This window comes from Athene noctua, chromosome 1 (genome assembly GCF_965140245.1).
Source record: "Athene noctua chromosome 1, bAthNoc1.hap1.1, whole genome shotgun sequence".
Classification (NCBI taxonomy): domain Eukaryota; kingdom Metazoa; phylum Chordata; class Aves; order Strigiformes; family Strigidae; genus Athene; species Athene noctua.
In genome coordinates, this window is record NC_134037.1 from 133,399,318 (window position 1) to 133,417,843 (window position 18,526).

An 18,526-nucleotide genomic window follows, 5' to 3' on the forward strand; every position below is an offset into this window, starting at 1 on the left:
TCCCCCCCTGCCCTGGGCAGCCCATTCCAACGCCCAACAACCCCTTCTGCAAAGAAATACTTCCTAAGAGCCAGTCTGACCCTGCCCTGGTGCAGCTTGAGGCCATTCCCTCTTGGCCTGGTGCTTGTTCCTTGGTTCAGAAGACTCATCCCCCCTCTCTGCACCCTCCTTTCAGGGAGCTGTAGAGGGCCATGAGGTCTCCCCTCAGCCTCCTCTTCTCCAGACTAAACCCCCCCAGTTCCCTCAGCCGCTCCCCATCAGACCTGTGCTCCAGACCCTGCACCAGCTCCGTTGCCCTTCTCTGGACACGCTCGAGTCATTCAATGGCCTTTTTGGGGTGAGGGGCCCAAAACTGAACCCAGGAATCAAGGTGCGGCCTCACCAGTGCCGAGCACAGGGGAGAGATCCCTTCCCTGTCCCCGCTGGCCACGCTGTTGCTGACACAAGCCAGGATGCCATTGGCCTTCTTGGCCACCTGGGCACACTGCTGGCTCCTGTTCAACCGGGTGTCAATCACCCACCCCAGGTCCCTCTCTGACTGGCAGCTCTCCAGCCACTCCTCCCCAAGCCTGTAGCACTGCTGGGGGTTGTTGTGGCCCAAGGGCAGCCCCCAGCATTTGGCCTTATTGAAACTCCTCCAGTTGGCCTCAGCCCATGGCTCCAGCCTGTCCAGGTCTCTCTGCAGAGCCTCCCTACCCTCGAGCAGATCAACACTCCCACCCAACCTGGTGTCATCTGCAAACTGACTGAGGGTGCACTCGATCCCCTCGTCTAGATCATCAATAAAGATGTTAAACAGGAGTGGCCCCAACACCCAGCCCTGGGGGACACCACTCGTGACCGGCTGCCAACTGGATTTAACTCCGTTCACCACAACTCTCTGGGCCCGGCCATCCAGACAGTTTTTTACCCAGCAAAGCGTGTGCCCACCCAAGCCAGGAGCAGCCAGTTTTGCCAGGAGAATGCTGTGGGAAACTGTGTCAAAGGCTTTACTAAAGTCAAGGTAGACAACATCCACAGCCTTTCCCTCAAACCCCCACGTGCCCCCAGCACCCAGGGATTTATCCTGCCCACCACAGCACTGCTGTCTGGCAGGCCCCTCCCCACATAAAGCCTTGTAATCCACCCTGCACACACAGGGCTCGACCTGAACTTTTCCAGGCACTTGTTAGAGCAAGAAACTGTTCCTGCAAGGCCTGTGGTGAGGACTCCGACTTCTCACCTGCTTCCACTGCTACTGCCCCTGGTCCTGGCCCCAAAATCACCTCACTTGCTCCCCAGCTCACCACTGCAGCAAATGATGTAACTGTCACACAAGCACCTCATCTCCCAGATGATCTACTGCTCCAGCTCTTCATGCAGCTTCCAGCTGGGACCACACAGCCAGGCCTCAGACCTCTGCTCCTGCTGTTGGGCTGGGACTAGAGAGGCCGAGAGAAGGGAGGGAATGGATGGTGCTGGCAGCAGGGCTATCACTGCGTGTTACCGCCTTCCCTCCAAGTAGGGCTCTGAAAAGAGCATGTTCTGCACACCTCAGATATTATCACAACAAATTTTGGTTTCACTAATCAGAGAACTGGAAGTGCAGCGCTCGGGCTCCTACAGCAGCCCTTCCATTTGCAGGGAGGGGAACAGGGCAGCACAGAGCACATGTTGCAAAAAAGCTGCCAGGTCCAACATTTGTACACCTCCGAATAGAGAAACCCAGATGGCTCTGTCTGCACAGCACACACATATCCACGCTGGGCAAGACAGAGTGCCACAGCCTCACCAGGAGTCCCTGATGGGGGGTGGCTCAGCCTTGCTGCACTCAGCAGTAAGGATTTGGGGTTTCTTTTGTGCCCCAGACTTCCTGGCAATCTTTCCTTAGGGGAAGAAAAAGGAAGCTACAGGCAAGCCTATGTAGCTAATATTGGATTCTGCCATTTTAGACACACCAAGAACATATGGCAAGACTGCAGCGTGGCTGAATGGAAAACATGGACTATCCTCAGCTTGATACTCCTCTGCTGGTGCTACTCAGAAAAAAGCAAGTGTCATCTCCTTCCCTGCCACCTGTGCTGACACTATTAAGAGAAGCTCGTGCTTTGCCACAAGCCTGAGAAACCAACCCCTATTTCAAACATGAAACGTTCACAACTCCATCCGCGTGGCAAACCTGCAAGTCAAGCCCAAAGCACTGTAATACAACGCAGCACACAGGGACCACCACTACCTTCTGCATGTTCGGGCAGCTGAAATGCAGCTACATCGCTGAAGCTGTGCAGCTTTGCTCAGGAAGATAACAGCCAGCAGCCTCATGTCATTCCTCCTCTGGCCCTCTCCTCACTCTGCCAAAGGGGCTACAGGGACAAGCAAGAGCATCTGTTCTTTACTTTATTTAGCCTCACAAAGGCAATTTGGTTAAGAAAACAAGCAGGTCATCTGCACCTATGATTAGGAAACTTTGCCAGGGTCCTAAGGATGACAGCAGCTGTGTGACACCACTGGGCACCCCTCTGACCCAAGTGTTCTCTTTGCTGCTCCTGAGAGCTGAAGCAGAAGGAATTCAGATCAACCTGCAGAGCAGGGAACCAAAAACATTCATTTTATTGACTGTCTCAACAAACTCCAACTTAGAAAAAAAAAAAAAAATCAGCTAGTGCAAAACCTTTCTGGGTGATACAGACTTCTCCACATGGAAAACTACCACAGTCTTCTGCTTTGGTAAGCACAAGAGGAATGGAGCCTTTGCATCACTGCATGCATGCACATACACAAAAGGAAAAATGCTCAGACAATGACAAGAATAAGGACAGCAGGCCTCAAAGAATACTTTTTAATTCAGAATTAGCAAAACAGGTCACATTTTAGATGCAAGGCCTGAATTAATTCACACCTTATTCTTGTTTTTTAAATTACTAAGAATTCAGGAAGAACGCAGAAGCCATTTAAAAAAAAAACCAACAAAAAAACCAAAAAACTTATTTCAGATGCAGAGAAATTGGAGAGGAAAGAAGTTTGGTCCAGATCTGTAGCTAGAGAGCTCGACCCCAGCTGCCCCAAAATCTCCTCCACACTCCCAGCCTGTAAGGGAACCTGTGCTTTGCCAAGTCTGCCCAAGTCAAGCTTGTGGGAGGAGAAAGTCTGAGGCCACCAAACAGCCTCCCTGTTCCACCTTGCCCCTCGGCAAGACCACGTTGCAGGAGCCGAGGAGCTGCCCAGTGCGTAAATCCGCAGCTTCACCACACCATCTCTCTTAGGGTGGCTTGAGGACAGCACTCATGGTGCTGTAAAGGAGACCATCACACTGACAAGTGCCTGCGTAGGGGCTGCCAAAGAGGAGTGAGGCTGTTCAGTATGAGTGGGAGAGGCTGCAAGAGCAAGGTGGGAAGTTCTGTCTCTGGCAGAGCGCTCTGGCAGCTCTACTCCACCATCTCCCTCCAATGCTGCAGTCTCTTGTTCCTGTGGCTCCTCACCAGCTACAGGAGGAGCCTCTCCAACAACAACAAAAAACCCCAAAGAAAACAGTCCTCCAATGCCACCTCAGCCTGGAGCCCTTTGCTCCCTTGGTGACTGCAGGACAGGAACCAGACACTCTCCGTGTGCTGCCGAAGGGACTCTCCGAGAGCAGCAGCCCCCAGGATACAGACACTGGCTACCAATGCAGGAGAAGCTGCATTGTACATGTCAAGCCCACTCACCAGAGAGGAAATGGAGTACATCAGCAGGGAGGAAGAGAAGAAAAGGTCCCAAACACCCCTTACATTTTCTCCCTCTTCACTGGCTTCAGCACCCGCTGCACCTACAAGCCAGAGGGCTGTGCGCCGGCCTCAGCGCTGGGTCATATCTGCCCCCAGAGGATGCAGTGGGAAAGGACCAAATGCCATCTTCCCTCCCGGTCCCACCCTCAGTTACCACAGCACCGCTTCGTGCTTGCTGTGGGATCTGGCTCCCCTGCTTCCACGGAGTTGTCAGCCACGGAAGCAGACTCATTCCCCACAGATGCCGGTGGCCCAGTGTCTTTGGCTGAGCAGTTTGGGACGTCCCTGCGCCCCCATCCCCTGGGGACTCAGAACACTGGGATCTTGTCCCTGCGCACTGTGTCCAGGTCATCATCCAGGGTCAGCAGGACCTGAGGAGAAAAGCAGGAGGCAGCTTCAGGGTCTCACTCGCCAGCCCACAGCTGGGGAGAACGACCAGCTCCCGATGGCGCAGGGAGCAAGAAGCCGAAGGAAAAAAGCCTGATCCCACTGACAAGGAGCATCCCACTGTGAAGGATGGCTGGAGGTAGACACAAGCAGAGGAGTTGAGGCACTTCTGTGGGGTCCTGGGGCAGCCACAGCTCCATGCAGATAAAGTGGGACAAGGAGGAAGAGGAGAGGGCAAGGCCACATAGCAGAGTGGGAGACTCAGCAAGACTCACTCACCAGAAAGGAGAAGAACAAGGCAGCTGCAGAGAGGAAGTGCCAGACATCATGGTCATCGAAGAAGCCCAGCAGGATGCATGGCCTGTTCTTCTCCCGGGACTCTGCTGGAGTCTCCTAGGGGAGCGGGCAGGGGGTCAGGACCCAGTATCCACTCACACAGGGCCATTGCTGGCCTTGTTAGACCCTCTGGAGATTGCCCTCTCTTAACCCTCCACACAGGAGCCAGTTAAAGGCGCTGTGCTGGCCAGCCTTGTGGTGAGAGAGCAGGGCAGGAACGCAGTGTCATACTTAAGCCTAGGGATGGATCTGCGGCCACAATCTGCAGCTGGAGGGAGGGAACCTCCTGGTCTCCACAGCATAGCACAAGCTGCACAGCCTCCACCAGACCACCCTGCCACCAGCCCCTCACTTCCATGGAGACAAACACAGTATCTTGTCAGAAGGCATCCAGTCAGGATTTAAGAGCCTCCCAAGGCCATGGAGAGCCCCCACAACCCCAGGCAGGTTATTTCCCATTGGCCATCTGCTTGAGGGAGAAGCCTTCCATCCAGCACTGGTCAGGATTCCCCCAGTTTTGCTTTCAGATCCCCAGCTCCTCCTCTGTCCCCTGGTGAGAATCAGCCACCTCTGGATGACCTGAATGATAGTCTCTCCACAGCTTCATGCATACAGTCATTTTTGGCTCAGCACAGCTTCCCAGGCTCCCTTCCCAGTCTGCTGAAGGAGTTAAAGTCTTTCAGTTCTCAATGAGCAGCCCAAGACTCTTCCCAGGAGTGTTTTTTGTGTAAAATGAACAACAAGAAGGGAAGATGACTAGAGAGGGAGATGGAAAGAAACACAGTGAAAGGGGAACTTTACCTCCCAGCTGCTGAGGGTCTGGAAGAAGAAGTAGAGGGCAGCTGCCCACACCACTGCTGTGGCCACAATGCAGAACAGAGGGATGGGCAGGAGCTTCTCAGAGCTGCGGAGCTGTAGACAGGGAAATAGTTTCACAACATGCCCTGAGTGTATAGGGCTGACGCACTAGCCCGGACCATCTGCATCAGCGAAGGGCTGCCTGCCCCAGGGAGACACAGCGCAGCCACCCCTGAGATGGCTATGCAGCATCCCTCCCCAACACCAACACCTTGTCCCACACTGAGCACCACAAAGGCCCCTCCACATCTGTCAGCAGCCAAAAGAGAGGCCCATCCTGTCCCATTTGGAGACACACACCCCAGGGACAGCTACAGCTGCCACCTTTACCTTCATGATGATGTAGAAAGCCAGGTATAGCAACAGGTTACAGATAAAGATCCCCAGTATGTAGGATGCGAAGTCTCTGGGCCGATACAGCAGTCCAAAGATAGCACTGAGGGAGGGGGAAGAAGGGACATTAGACATCCTCTTTCACTGGGGACAGGGTACATCCCCAAATTGATTGCCACCTGCTGCTCCCCCAAGACCACAGGACCCAGCAGCACCGCCACAGCCTTCCAGTTCCCTGGAGGAAATGTATGGCTTGCCTCTGCTCCCTGCTGAGAAGCAAAACAGAGCAAACTCAGCCACGGTCAGCTGCTGAGAGCAACCAGAGACCGCAGAGGACAGGCAAGGGCCCTGGGTTGCTTCCGACCCACAGCCAAATGAATCTCACTCAAGAGGAGCCGGCAGCATATCTGTATGTTCAGCAGAAGGTATGTCCCCAAGAGACAGCTTTAGCGAAAAGCAAGAGCTTGGGGCAATGATTTGAGGTCTCATCCAAGAGCAGATCTCTCCATCCACACAGTTACTGCTGAGACAGGCTCCATGACTGTGACTAATGAGCATCTACCAAGTCTCCTGCACCTTGGCTGTGCCAGACAGCTCCCAGCTACATGAGAAGCACATGTACAGCACAATGAAGCACTGCAGTACCAGGCCAGCCCTACGTAAGCTCACTCAGGCACGAGCCATGAGACTGCACCAGCTGAAAGGCTTCAGGGTGCCTCACATAGCTCTGTAGTGCTGCGCGGCATCCTAGGGATCTACCATCGGCACCCAGCTGATCCAGGTCCTCACCAAAATGCATCAGAAAGGCCCCAGCACAGGATTATTGCAGAGGCCGCTGCATTTCCCCACCATTTCTGGCCACTTGTGTGTCAGTACTCACTGCCCACGTGTGCAAGTACACAAGATGCCAACACCCCACTACTTACAAGGACCAGTTGACCAGGTTTCCAACAATGAGCAGCACCATCCTGTCCTGAGGAGGAGACACTGATGATCATATGAAAGCAGAAAGAAATGCAAGAAGAGGCCTCTGCCTCAGAAATTCAGGATACCACTAGGTGAAGATTTGGAGTCTGGTTCCTGAAAACACACATGCTCTGAAGTTTGCTCTGGGGGAGCTTCTCACAGATGGAAACTGCTCTGGCCCTCACAAACTGAGGAAAATGTTGCAAGGAGGAGGCAAAACATCTAAAAAAGGGTAAGCCCAACACTTAAGGATCAGCCTCAGAAGGTTCTGCGAATCCTTTGATGATTACCACTGCTTTTCTAGTTAGATTCATTCCCCCCCACCATTTTACAGAGAAATTATGGCACAGAGCAAGGACGTGCTTAAAAGAGCAGCAGGGGCAGCTTTGGATAGCATCCTGCACATACTCACAGAGCCCTTTTCCACCCATCTCACCATTAGCTGGGGAAGCACTGTAACTACAGCAGGGGCATGTCCATTTATGCTTACAGATGTAGCTGTTTCAGGCTGGGCAGGCTTATTTTATGCCTGAGTGCACCGAGTTTGCTTGCAAAACTCAGCCTGACATTTATTCAGAGATGGGAGAAGTAAAAAATATAAAGGATGCTCATGGATAAAAACTTCATTTGGCTTCAAGCTCTAATTAGCACTCTGTGCCAAGAAGAAAGTAATCAGTGGGACACAAGGTACGAGCTATTCATATTTCTTTGCTGTCTGCCCTGAGGTGCTGTAGAAATAGCAATAGCTGTTGCTTAAGCCACAGAGCCAAAACAGTTGCTGCCTTCCCCAGAGAGGCTGCGCTGCACAGAGCCTCGTACCAATTCCTTTGAATGAATGGATGCCCCCAGAGAGCAAGAGAAAAGGCAAATCCTATCGTGCTTGTATCACCTTTGCTCTGATGTTTTATTCATCAAGCCTGAGATCAGGGGAGGTCTAAAGGCAGAGAGTAAACCACTCCAGTGGAAGTCTACACTTACCCCAAACATTTTGGAGGAGGGCAAAGAAGGGAAGCAGGGGGCATCACTTTTTCAAATAGTCACACTCTGCACATTTCCTAGAAAGTGAGCAATTACTGAGAGATGCTGAGATGAGAAATGACCTACCATGTACATTGGTCGACTGCACTGCTGGATACAGTCTGTATACAGCACCATCGCTGCCCGTCGAAATATCCCCAAGTCTGTCAAAGAAGAGGATAAAAAGCCAGAACAGCCAGCAGAGTGAGCTCCAAAACGCCTACAGGGGAAAGATGTGGACACACACCAGCTGACAACAGAGGACCCAGCCTGCAGGTGGGTGAAGGTGTCACTCGTTTCTTGCCCCTTGGGAACTGTACTGAGAAGGGCAACCACCACAGCGTGTGGATGGCACTTGGTGGGAACAACAGGTTCAAACAGAAATACTTAAAAATTAAAAAAATCCGCTCAACACTAGCACTGCCCAGAAGTCAAACAGGCCCTCTTTGTACATGTAAACAGGCTGGCTTTGCAACTGCGTCTCTGGAAGAGAGATGTGTGTGCACAAAGCAGGGAAAGCACCTTCCATGGAACAAGCTGCCGGAGTGGGGAAACAACAGAAACAGATCCCACAGCCCATAGAGGGTCACAGAAGGGGAGAGTGCACTCAAGACACTCCTCCTGCCAAAATCATAGCAGAAGCTTCACTGGAGAGACATTGGTAGCAGTGGGGATGGACCAACATGCATGCACACACAAGATGGAGAGCTTGAAGAGGCTCCTGCCCCGAGATCTGAGCTCTCCTGGGCTATATCCTGCCAAGGAACAGGACTGGCGGTGCTGTTGGCAAAATGACTTCACCTCAAGAGCCAAGCCCAGGTGGCCCGTGAGCCTGCCTCCCCACACACATCCATGCATCCTCGGCGGCTACACCGCTGCTCAATCAGTTCAACAAACAAACAAACAAAAAAAAAAAAAAAAAAAAGAGAGCTGCTGACAGTTACCTGAGTCAGGGCCATCTGAGGCAGACAGGAGCAGAAGAGGAAGGAGAAATATGTTTGTAAGCAGTGCACAAGAGCTGGGTTCCCCACAGACCCTCTCCCCCTTCACCCCATATCAGGGTTTTACATTGCTCACTGCTCTGAGCACAGAGCTGTAGCTGCAGGGCAGGCTCCCTCAGAGCCCAGCTCTTCAGCCACCACAGAGCAGACAGGTCCTGCTGCCTCCCGTGGGTCTGGGAAGCAGCAGCATGAGGACTTCAGAGGCCAGGAAGAGTGTCAGATGGGTGAGAGGAGAGGATAACCCAGACCACAAGCACAGGCCACAGGACAGGAGGGATCTGCAAACCCGAGAGCAAGGTGGTTCAGTAACAGCACTCACCGATCTTGAAGCGGCCCATGTAGTAGATCTGGGTGCTGAGAGCCAGTGAGGCCAGAACATGGATCATTGAGAAAATGACCCAAAACCACATGTCATTTTTCCCAAACACCTGAAAAAAAAAATAAATAAAAAAAAAAAAAAATCAGAAGACTGAGCTCTTATCAGCATGTCAATCCATTTCTTCCCTGTGTCACCATGGGGCATTAGACAACCTCAATGACCATGGGAGGGAACCCCCCAAATCTTCCAACCCCAAAACCAGATCTAGAAATCCAAACAAAGTCCAGAGAAGCAAGAGGAACTCAGCACCTCTGGAGAGGAGACCATTCTTTCTAAATGCACCTTCAGACAAAGATGACAGCTTGGAAGGACTGCAGCTGGCTCAGGCAGCAGAAATGCAAGGACTCCCAGGCCAGGCAAGCTCTCCCCCATGAGGTGGGCAGTAGCTCTCCAGCCAGGAGCTGGATTTTTACAAAGGCAGTCAGAAAACCAACCGTTAATTTAAGTACATCATAGTACACCAAAAAGGACAAAGCTGCTCTGCAGGCAATTGCACCTGTTTCACACTTTCACTTTAAGTGAAGTGAGCTACAAAGGCAGGATAATGCTTATTAAAACTTTATTTTTTCAGTTATACATTAAGGAGTCCAGAAACTCTGGTCTGCCATCAGGCCATGACCACACACTCCCCTCCCCTGGGGCACAACACATGCCTGAACATTTCTGTTTGTGTGGGGGGAAAACAAAAGCAAGCAGAAAAGGCATCTCTGCATGAATAGAGTTTCAAATCATCCCCCAAGAAAAAAAAAAATACAGCATCCCATAATAAAACCCCAGTGTTTTGAACCTGGGTGTGTAGATCTACCACAGCTATCAGGAGATCCTTGGGAAGTCCCAAGTTCACCATCTGTTCCTGCATGCCTTATCCCAGTCTCCTACCTAGAGACCATTGCAGAATCAATTTTTGTTCTGCATTATGTCAGGTAGCAAAGGGCTCACAGCCTGCTGGGACCCAGCTCCTAGTTCAGAGCAAGAATTCACAGAATCATCTCGGTTGGAAAAGACTTTGAAGATCATCCAGTCCAACCATTAACCTCACACTGACCGTTCCCAACTCCACCAGATCCCTCAGCGCTGGGTCAACCCGACTCTTCAACCCCTCCAGGGATGGGGACTCCCCCCTGCCCTGGGCAGCCCATTCCAACGCCCAACAACCCCTTCTGCAAAGAAATACTTACTAAGAGCCAGTCTGACCCTGCCCTGGCACAGCTTGAGGCCATTCCCTCTTGTCCTGTTGCTTGTTCCTTGGTTCAAGAGACTCATCCCCATCTCTCTGCACTCTCCTTTCAGGGAGCTGTAGAGGGCCATGAGGTCTCCCCTCAGCCTCCTCTTCTCCAGACTAAACCCCCCCAGTTCCCTCAGCCGCTCCCCATCAGACCTGTGCTCCAGACCCTGCACCAGCTCCGTTGCCCTTCTCTGGACACGCTCGAGTCATTCAATGTCCTTTTTGGAGTGAGGGGCCATCCCACAGGACACCAGCTGCATGCTTGGTCATGGACACCTGGATGCATGAATTTCTCCTCTTAAGTGTGTGTGGGAAAAGGCCAAAAAGGAGCCCACCTAGCAAAAACTGCTCTGCTCTTCTCCTCCCTGCAAGCTTAGGGGAAGGGAGGAGGAAAACCCAAGAGTACTGGCAATTCAAATACTTGCAGCTGCTTAACACACTCTTATCCTACCCCGCTGCTCTCCCATCATTTGCCCACTTCAGCTATGCTCCCGGCCACACCACCTCCTTCCCAGAGGAGCGGGTAGGTAAGAGGGAGCCATACCACTCCAAGGACGGCCAGACAGATCACCACAGCAAACGAGGCGTAGGCAGAGTAGGCGCTGGCATTGATATCCGGGTGGCGGGTCTGGTAGAGCTTGAGCATGCACAGCCCTGCGATCATGTACATGAAGGAGGTGTCTGTGGAGGCAGCACAACAGAACCAGTGACAACAGGTACTGCCAGTAGGCGGAGAAAGCTGCTCTGAGTACATGTAAAGAAGTGCAGCAGCAGGGCCAAACGAAAGGCTGGCAGGCACAGATCCCTGACGCTGTGCTTACACTGTACAACGCTTTGTGCTTTGCCATCTTGCAGCACATCTACCATGCTCTGGGGCAACAAAAATCAAAGGGGCTCAGAAGATGAGTGCAGCAGAGAAAGAGGCAGGGAATCAGAATGGTTGAAGTTAGAAGGGACCTCTGGAGTCTGGTCCAACACCCCTGCTCAAGCAGCATCAGCTATGAGAGAGTTTCCCAGGACCATGCCCAGTCAGGCTTTGAATATCATCTCCACAGAAGGAGACTCCAGAACCTCTCTGGGCAACCTGTTCAGCCTTTGACCACCCTCAAAATAAAAATAAAAAACAACAAAAAACCATCAACCCAAACACCAAAAAAATCAAAACACCCAAAATGTTTTCCTGTGTTCAGATGAAGTTCCCTCCATTTCCTGTGTTTTAATTTGTGGCCATTGCCTCTTGTTCTGTCACTGGGCATCACACCGAGAGCAACCTGGCTCCCTTATCTTCATTCCTTCTCATCAGGGTTTCATGCACACAGAGAAGATCCTGCCTGAGTCTTCTCTTCCCCAGGAAGGTGAAGGAGCCCACAGAGGAAAGAGTTTCCACTGCGATGGCAGACAGAGGCTTCCTAGGCTTGAGTACTCTGCCACTCAGGTTGTATACTTACTATCTTCAAATACTGAGCTACAAAAGCAAAGGGAGATCTTGCCAGCAGTGCACTACTATAGTCCTGAGGTCTGGAGAGGAAGATGAAATGCATTAGAGTCCCCAGCATTCAAAGCCTCACTGCTTTCTCAGTCCTGGAACAGGCAGACTCTATAGAGGTTTGCAAAGGTAGAGGGATGGGAAATGCCAGCAACTGAGCAGGAGTCAGAGCACTGCAAACCCTACCCCCAGCTCAAAAGGAGAAAGGAAACTCAGCTTACCAAACTGGAAATTGGAGTAATTAGGGCAGACATGATAACAGGCACTGAGCACCCCTTCCATCATCAGAGCGATGCCCATAGCATAAAAGAGACCAAAATGCTTTGGGATCCCATAGTCCTGGAAGAGAGCACAGCTGTATAGTAAGTACCCTCACTGACAAGCAAGCTTCCACTCCTTACCACTTCGTTCCTTCCTACCCCTATGCATGTTTTTCAGTCACCAGTGCAGCACAGTGCACTGTGTGCAACCACAGGTTCTGCATTTAGCCACACTGCATAACCAAGTGATTCCACACGCTGCAAACCCAGCTAATCACACAGAAAATTCTGGTCTGAAGACCTCAGTGTCTTAGTATTGACAACCTGAGATTAAATATCTCTGTCCCGTACCTTGTCCCATGCTACATCCTGCCCAAAATTGAAAGAGCATTGGGGACCCAGAATAGCAGCCTTGTTCTTGTGGTCAGCAGGGGGTTAAAAGCACCTGAGGAGCAGAGCCCATCAGCCCAGGTGAGAAAGCATCTCCATCATGGTCTGGCTGAGATCTCATCTGAAAACCATAAGCAGCAGACCCTTAAAATCGTTAAGGCCTTTCCTTGCTACCGAGCCAGTGAAAACAGAGCTGTGTCTCCAGAAACCACCAGCACCACTGCCCACAGGGCTGCAGATTCCTCCATCCTTTCTCAGAAGATACTGAAGAGAGTGCAAAAGCTCTGGCTACAAGCAGCTCTGCTTCAGAGCTAGAGGCAGCCAAATTCCTCTGGGTTATCATAGGCAGCTCTGTTCCCTCTTGCTAACAAGAGTGCCAAGACAGAACTCTTGATTGTATAAGACAAATCAAAACTCACTATAAACAAAAGCATCTTGGGAAACTTCTACTGTCCCAGTTCCTCCACAGCAAGTGCTGAAGGAAAAGCCACAGCCAAGGGAGTCTTTCTCTCTACTCATCTCCTTGTCTTTGCAGGCCTGACTTGGATCACCATAGCAGTATGGACATACTGTAAGCAGCAAAGTACTGGGGTATGCAAGAACTTGAGTGTCTCACCTAGACCCTTTTTCAGGGGAGGAAAACCAAGGAGGATTCAATCCTCTAGCAGTGAAGGCAAATGGAAACCCACTGTGTTTTCAAGTTTTCCCCACCTCTCCTCCCTCCACTCTGCCCCATGCAACCATGCTTCCTACCAGGGTATAGACATCTTTCATCTCCATGGCCCGACGGTGGAGGATGTCCCTGCGCAACACAATGAGGAGGAAGAGAAAGCCCAGCAGCATGTGGCCCACGTTGCTGAGGATGTTGTTGAAGGCACTGCAGGGAAAAAGGAGGTTTAAGACAAAGGCAGCACAGCAGCAGGAAGCTAACCTCTGGGCCATGACTAGCTGAATTTATTTCACTCCCTGCCCCTTCCTTCATCCTCCACCTCAGTAGGTGCTAAACACCTGCCAGTTTGTACCCTCGATGACAATTTTAGGTGGAGTAGTTCCCCTGCCCCAGTGGATTTAACATGTCCTTTGTGAGATGCCCAACTCTGGGCTTTCTTTGCCCATTAGTTCAGAGAAATGCTGCACTGAAAGGACGGCTCTGAACTTCTCTGCATAGCTGTTGCTCCTTGGATACAAGTGAAAATGTCCAAAAGAGCAGGGGAGCACCTCACCGCTGTGTTGCAGGTTTGCTAGGGGAACCCAGGTGCCATTTCCTGAGTGCACGTGTCTCACTGCAACAGAAGGCCACTGCTGAGCAAAACAGCTGAGCAAAAATCTCAGAGTCCTACCCTCTCAGTGGTCTTAGATTTACTGTGAGCCTAGCAAGGATAAAATCCTGACACTCGGGAAGCATGAGATAATAATGCAGTGATCATGGGCCTCACTCACCTCAGCACCCCAAGGGGATGAGCACACAGAAAGTTGTAGTAGCAGATGTCCTGATTGCCCGTCACATTCACTACCTGGACAGAGAGGAGGTGGGAGACCTGATATTAGCAAATCCTCTGTGTTCTGAAGGGTTTGCTTCCTGCAAACACTGCACGTACACAAGGTGTACCAGGACACAGCCTAGCTCTCACACCAGCACAGGGGAGTACTGACATCTGCAAGGGAAGCTTTTAGTGGGGGACAAGATGTTGCCACAGGCCACAAACCTGACAACAGTCTTCAGAGGAAACATTGTGCTCTCAACCCTACCACTAATAGATCTGCTTGCAGATGTCTGAATAAAAGCATGATAGCAAGGGTGGGGAGGAGGGAAGAGAAATCACTCATATCACAGCAAACCCTACTTGCTTTCAGTTGCCTTTTAGAGAAAACAGCAGATTCTTCCTGCCTCTAAAATGAAACAGGCCCCAGACGAGACATCAGATGAGGAGGAAAACAGCTGCACTCCCATTTTCCTAGCAAAAATATCAGAACTGCAAGCTCAGCAAGCCAAGCTAGCAGCAACACTCAACACACAGTGCAGGGAGAGCAGCTAAGGTAAACTGCTCCTCAGACAGAGCAGAATTCCTAGGCGATCACTACAACCATCATCCTTACACCATGTCACCAGAGAGCAAGTTTAAAGACAAGGGGACCCAAGCGTGGGGGACAGCCACAGAGGCGAACGCACCGTCTGGTAAGTGATGACGAGCTGGATGACTGGCAGGGCATAAAAGACTGCAATGGTGATGATGTTCCTGCAGAGAGGAGACAGTAGGAGTAGTTACACACACCAAAACAATCAGTGCACACCCAGGACAGAGCTCCAGAGTGCTTGTGGAGCATACACCTCAGTGCCAAGGGGCACAGAACCTGCTCTCCCAGCCAGAGCTTTATACCTCTGGTTATGATCTCCTGAAGCAGAAGAGCAAACGTGCTAATGCAAACAGGAAGCAAATGTCAAGGGCACAAGAAAAGCCAGGATGTGGACCACAAGCTCATGTGTTTGAGTGCAAATTTCTCCCTTTCCCCAGTATGTTCCAGCATACCAGTTGTTACCACACTTTAAAGCAATTATGCAAACCAGAATCCCTTGCAAGAATCATGTGCTGGTCCACAAATATTCTTATTTGAGGTATGTGGGATCTGCAGTTACTGGCTATCCTCAGGTCTAAAGTACAGTTCAGAAGAAGGGCATGTGGACAGACTCCACAGCCAGAGAATGGGTCCAGAGCTCGGGCCTTACCAGTGTTGTCTTCTTACCAGAAATAAATTTTGTATTTTTTGCTGACAATCCTTCGGTCCTTCCTGGACAAGTCTGATAGATAGAGAAATACCTGAAACATTAATGGGTGGGGAAAGAGGGAAGAAAACAGAAAAGAACTAATGAAGACTACAGAAGCCAGTTGACGTATTTGGACAATATACAGCTTGGTGTTACTTGGATATTTAAAAACAAACAAAAACACAAACACAGCAAGCTCATTGTGTCCCTTGATTCTACAGGGAATGAGCTCTGTAAAACCTTCTAACCTCCAGGAATGACTCTGACCACACAGAGCAGCATGGGATGACAGAAGGCGGCAGTCTGAAAGTCATAGCTTAAAACCCCTCTGTTCATCCACTGTGGTCACACTACTCATACCAGATAACTACCTACTATTGTACACTATTTTCTCTCTATGCTGTCACACCTCCTTGTACTGTCTGAGACACTCTGGGCTTCCTCCTTCTTTATCAATAGTCCCCAATACGTTCTGATTTTCCATATTAAATCACTCATTTCAGCAGCACAGTTAGCGCAGCAGGAAAGCTTCCTAGACTCTGAAAACACACTAACAGGCACATTCGGCTTTATTAGATTAAATCCACCTAAAAGGGAAATGGAAATTTAAAAATCCTGGTGTGTGACTAGCGCTGGTCCTGGCCCAGATGTATCCATGGCCCAGATGTATCCATGGCCCAAGCTGCCACACCAGCCATACCTTAGTGCGGATGACATTCTTATCACTTTCAATTTCTGGCATGGTGTCGAAGTCACTCTCCTCCTCCACAGAGCTGTCTGTGTCAGAACCAGCTGGCAGCCCACACCCTGGGGAGGACAACTGCCGTCCACCGCTGGAGCTTGACTCATCTGGAGCAGAGCAGGGAGAAGAAAACGTGCAGAGTAAAGGCTAAATCCATCTATGCACAGCAAGAAGAAAGCTGCCCCAGATACCAGCCACAACCTGCTAAGACAGTTGATATGGCCATTTCAGGGAAAAAGTTTTTCCATGACCACAAACCTTCCTAGAAGTCTCAGATTATCAGTTAAGAGCACTTTCAAGGATTGTCTTCCCCCCTCTGCAGCATTTCATTTTTTTCTCTACTTTTATTCTGTTACTTCTCATCTCTAACATTTTCTACTCTTTACTAGCCTGGGCTCTGAAATCTGGAAGTCTGAGACAAACCAGAATGTTATAGTGAAAGCAGACTGTTCAGGGGTCAGAAACAGGCTGACCTAGTTTATCTCCAGATTTTATATAAGCTTTATATATAAGCTTTTCTAAAAATATTGGAGAACAAAAGACAAAGAGGAAGGAAAGTCAATTTTTCAAAGCAGTCAGAACATCAGCTTTGCTCCCATTGCATCCACATTAGTCACCTGCAGGTCAGCAGCAGAACCTGCCTGCACTTCCCACAGGCTGGCCAACCTCCCAGTCAGCCCAACCTCCCAGTCAGCCCACTGTCCATACTGGCATGAGCAGAACACAAGTTTCTTTCTCATTTCCCAAATGCTTTTAAAGCATTTCCTTGGGAATTGGGGAAGGGGGGTAGGGTGATGCTGAAACACTCAACTCTGTTCCAGGACTTAAATCCTCCTGAATTTTTCCCAGATCTTATGAAATACAAGTTCTGTGCTTCTTTGTCAGGTGTTCAGAGATATCACACCTTCAGTGTCCAACAACTGGGTGACATCTGGAGCGTCAGGGCTGTCTTTACACCACAGTGACCAAATGCATCCTGATCAGGGACCAAAAATTACACAAAGTTGCTCTCCTTTCTCATTGGAGCAGCTGCCTCACACTACCCTGGACCTGCACCACCTCACCATGCAACCTGGGTCCCCAAGCTGTCAAGTTCAAGGATTATGTCCAAAAGTCCCCAGCACTGAGCTATTCAACAACCATTCCTCCACAGGAGGGAAAACTACTGTAAGGAGACTAAGAAATACTCTGGCAAAGGAAGGCATTTCCCATCATCTCAGAGTAGCAGGACCCTTAGGAGGGTTCTTTCCTCCTCTGCTGCCAGGGCATGGTTCACTTGTTGACAGCATGATATTATTTCTCCCTGGTGAAACCTCTGGACTGCAAGAAGTTCTGATTCTGTCTTGCTTTGCAGCATACAACCCTTCAACTTTCCAGTGAACAGCACGCTTCAGCCTAAAGGCAGACTTGATGAGCTAATAACAGACACCTAGAAGCTTGGTTGGAAGGCACCTTTGTCAGTCTCTAGTCAGCCTTGTCACCAACACTTTGCAGGATTGTCACCAACACTTATCAGGTGACTGTGGCTTTGTCTAGGAGAGACAAACATTTCCAATATCAGTCTCTCTAGGTGCCTTTTCCAGAGATTTGCCACCTTTTTGATGTTGATGTTTTGCCCTAAAGCACAACCTGAACCTCCTAAGGTCCAATTTTTTTTTTTTTTTTTTTTTTTTAAAGTAGTTGCAAGCTGCTCCTAAAGCAGCTTGGGGCTTTATTCCCTTCTGGCTTTAAAACACCTTAAAGTGCCTTCCCCTGCCCCAGACAGAACCCTCTCTGTACACTCAGTTCTGGAAGATACCATACCAATAGCACCATAGCTGCTTCCCTCAGGAGTGCTGGCTGTGATTGGATGTGAAGATGTCATTATCCCAGATCCTGCAAAGGCAACAGACCCAAAAGGGACAGTTAGTTTCATGTCAGTGCTTCAAAACACATCTCTGAGATGGATACAAACAGACTGAAAAACTGAAGGGGCTTGGGAAAAGCAGCATTTCTCCAAACAGATGGCAGTCTCCCTCCAGAGCATATATGCAAAAGGGAAACTTACTTTGCAACATGAAGCAAACCCATTTCCTTCAGCATCCCCTCATAGGCTGCCAGTTTGACTCACAACAGCATGAGCCTCCCTTCAGCACCCTGCAGGGACCAGGTCATTGGGCTGCAAGACCTGGCAAATTCTAGAGCAAGTCTCACAATATTCAGAGTGAGGGTAACTCTCACAATAATTCTTCTCCTTCCCTTCCTCACGCATTGATCTATTCAAATATTGCTACCTCCAGTTATCCCTGGAATAGTCACAGACAGTCTTTGGCAAGACAGTTGCTACACAGTTTTAACAAAACAAGGAGAAAACAAAAAATGCTCCATGCAAAAAGCGGTCACAAGATGACAAGAAGGACAAGCCTTTGAGGGCTGGGAAGTCCCTGCCTCCCACCTGCACATCTGAAGCAAGGAGGGTTGCACTGAGACTTTTCCTTCCCACCTCCACATTCCCTTTTTTTGCCTCTGTGGCAGGGCTCAGCTGCTGAACTGGCAACAGACAAACACAGAAGGAAACAGCCAGTTGAATTACCACACTGAGGAGTCAAACACCCATCTCCCCAAAAGGGAAGGAAGCAAGAGCAGCAGGAGCAGGACCA

General features: G+C 50.2%; 1 protein-coding gene across 2 annotated transcripts in view; it reads right to left on the reverse strand.

Annotated features, from left to right (window-relative positions):
- Positions 1-3,937: 3,937 nt before the first annotated feature.
- SIDT1 (SID1 transmembrane family member 1) overlaps positions 3,938-18,526 on the reverse strand; it is a 45,706-nt gene continuing 31,117 nt past the window's right edge. Inside the window, exons 11-26 of one of the 2 annotated variants that reach the window (XM_074896932.1) lie at positions 17,691-17,762; positions 15,846-15,994; positions 15,124-15,197; positions 14,552-14,618; positions 13,822-13,895; positions 13,135-13,258; positions 11,953-12,070; positions 10,790-10,926; positions 8,961-9,069; positions 8,585-8,599; positions 7,728-7,804; positions 6,584-6,630; positions 5,655-5,760; positions 5,268-5,378; positions 4,410-4,523; positions 3,938-4,114 (exon numbers count right to left, since the gene is read on the reverse strand). In XM_074896932.1, coding sequence (XP_074753033.1) covers positions 4,052-4,114; positions 4,410-4,523; positions 5,268-5,378; positions 5,655-5,760; positions 6,584-6,630; positions 7,728-7,804; positions 8,585-8,599; positions 8,961-9,069; positions 10,790-10,926; positions 11,953-12,070; positions 13,135-13,258; positions 13,822-13,895; positions 14,552-14,618; positions 15,124-15,197; positions 15,846-15,994; positions 17,691-17,762 — 1,457 coding nt within the window. In that variant the 3' untranslated portion in view covers positions 3,938-4,051. The remainder of the gene's footprint in view (positions 4,115-4,409; positions 4,524-5,267; positions 5,379-5,654; positions 5,761-6,583; positions 6,631-7,727; positions 7,805-8,584; positions 8,600-8,960; positions 9,070-10,789; positions 10,927-11,952; positions 12,071-13,134; positions 13,259-13,821; positions 13,896-14,551; positions 14,619-15,123; positions 15,198-15,845; positions 15,995-17,690; positions 17,763-18,526) is intronic. The other variant, XM_074896942.1, reaches the window with a different exon arrangement.